The 325-nt window shown below is 30.5% G+C and overlaps 1 protein-coding gene across 1 annotated transcript; it reads left to right on the top strand.

Moving 5' to 3' along the window:
* Window positions 1-6: 6 nt before the first annotated feature.
* Window positions 7-319, top strand: LOC108626656 (HIG1 domain family member 1A, mitochondrial-like; the record flags this gene model as incomplete). Its single annotated transcript, XM_026815010.1, has 1 exon — window positions 7-319. A coding segment is annotated over one exon (159 nt), but the record flags the coding sequence as incomplete, so codon positions are not given.
* Window positions 320-325: the final 6 nt, after the last annotated feature.

Below are 325 nucleotides of genomic sequence, written 5' to 3'. Positions count from 1 at the left end.
GCTGTATGTGCATATGGTGCTTACAAATGGAAAACGAAACAAGTAAAACCTTCAGTGTTCCTTCTACAATTAAGAGTTGTAGCTCAAGGCACAGCGTTAGGTTTCATAACGCTGGGAATGGCATATAATATGTACAAAGATTTTATACTAAACAAAAAGGATTAACATTCATGATATTTTTAGTATTACAAGTAAATGAGTAGAAAACTTCAGTGTTGAAATATGTAAAGGAGAACTTAAAACATGTTTATTTTTTTACCAGAGAGTGTTTTAATGTACATAATTATGCTGTGTTAAATATCCCAAATTCTATAGAACAATACTC

The sequence above is a fragment of the Ceratina calcarata genome, unplaced genomic scaffold (assembly GCF_001652005.2).
Source record: "Ceratina calcarata isolate Rehan_Ccalc_2016 unplaced genomic scaffold, ASM165200v1 scaffold425.2, whole genome shotgun sequence".
NCBI lineage: Eukaryota > Metazoa > Arthropoda > Insecta > Hymenoptera > Apidae > Ceratina > Ceratina calcarata.
Note: the sequence above shows the minus strand (reverse complement) of the source record. Positions and strands in the feature narration are given on the sequence as shown.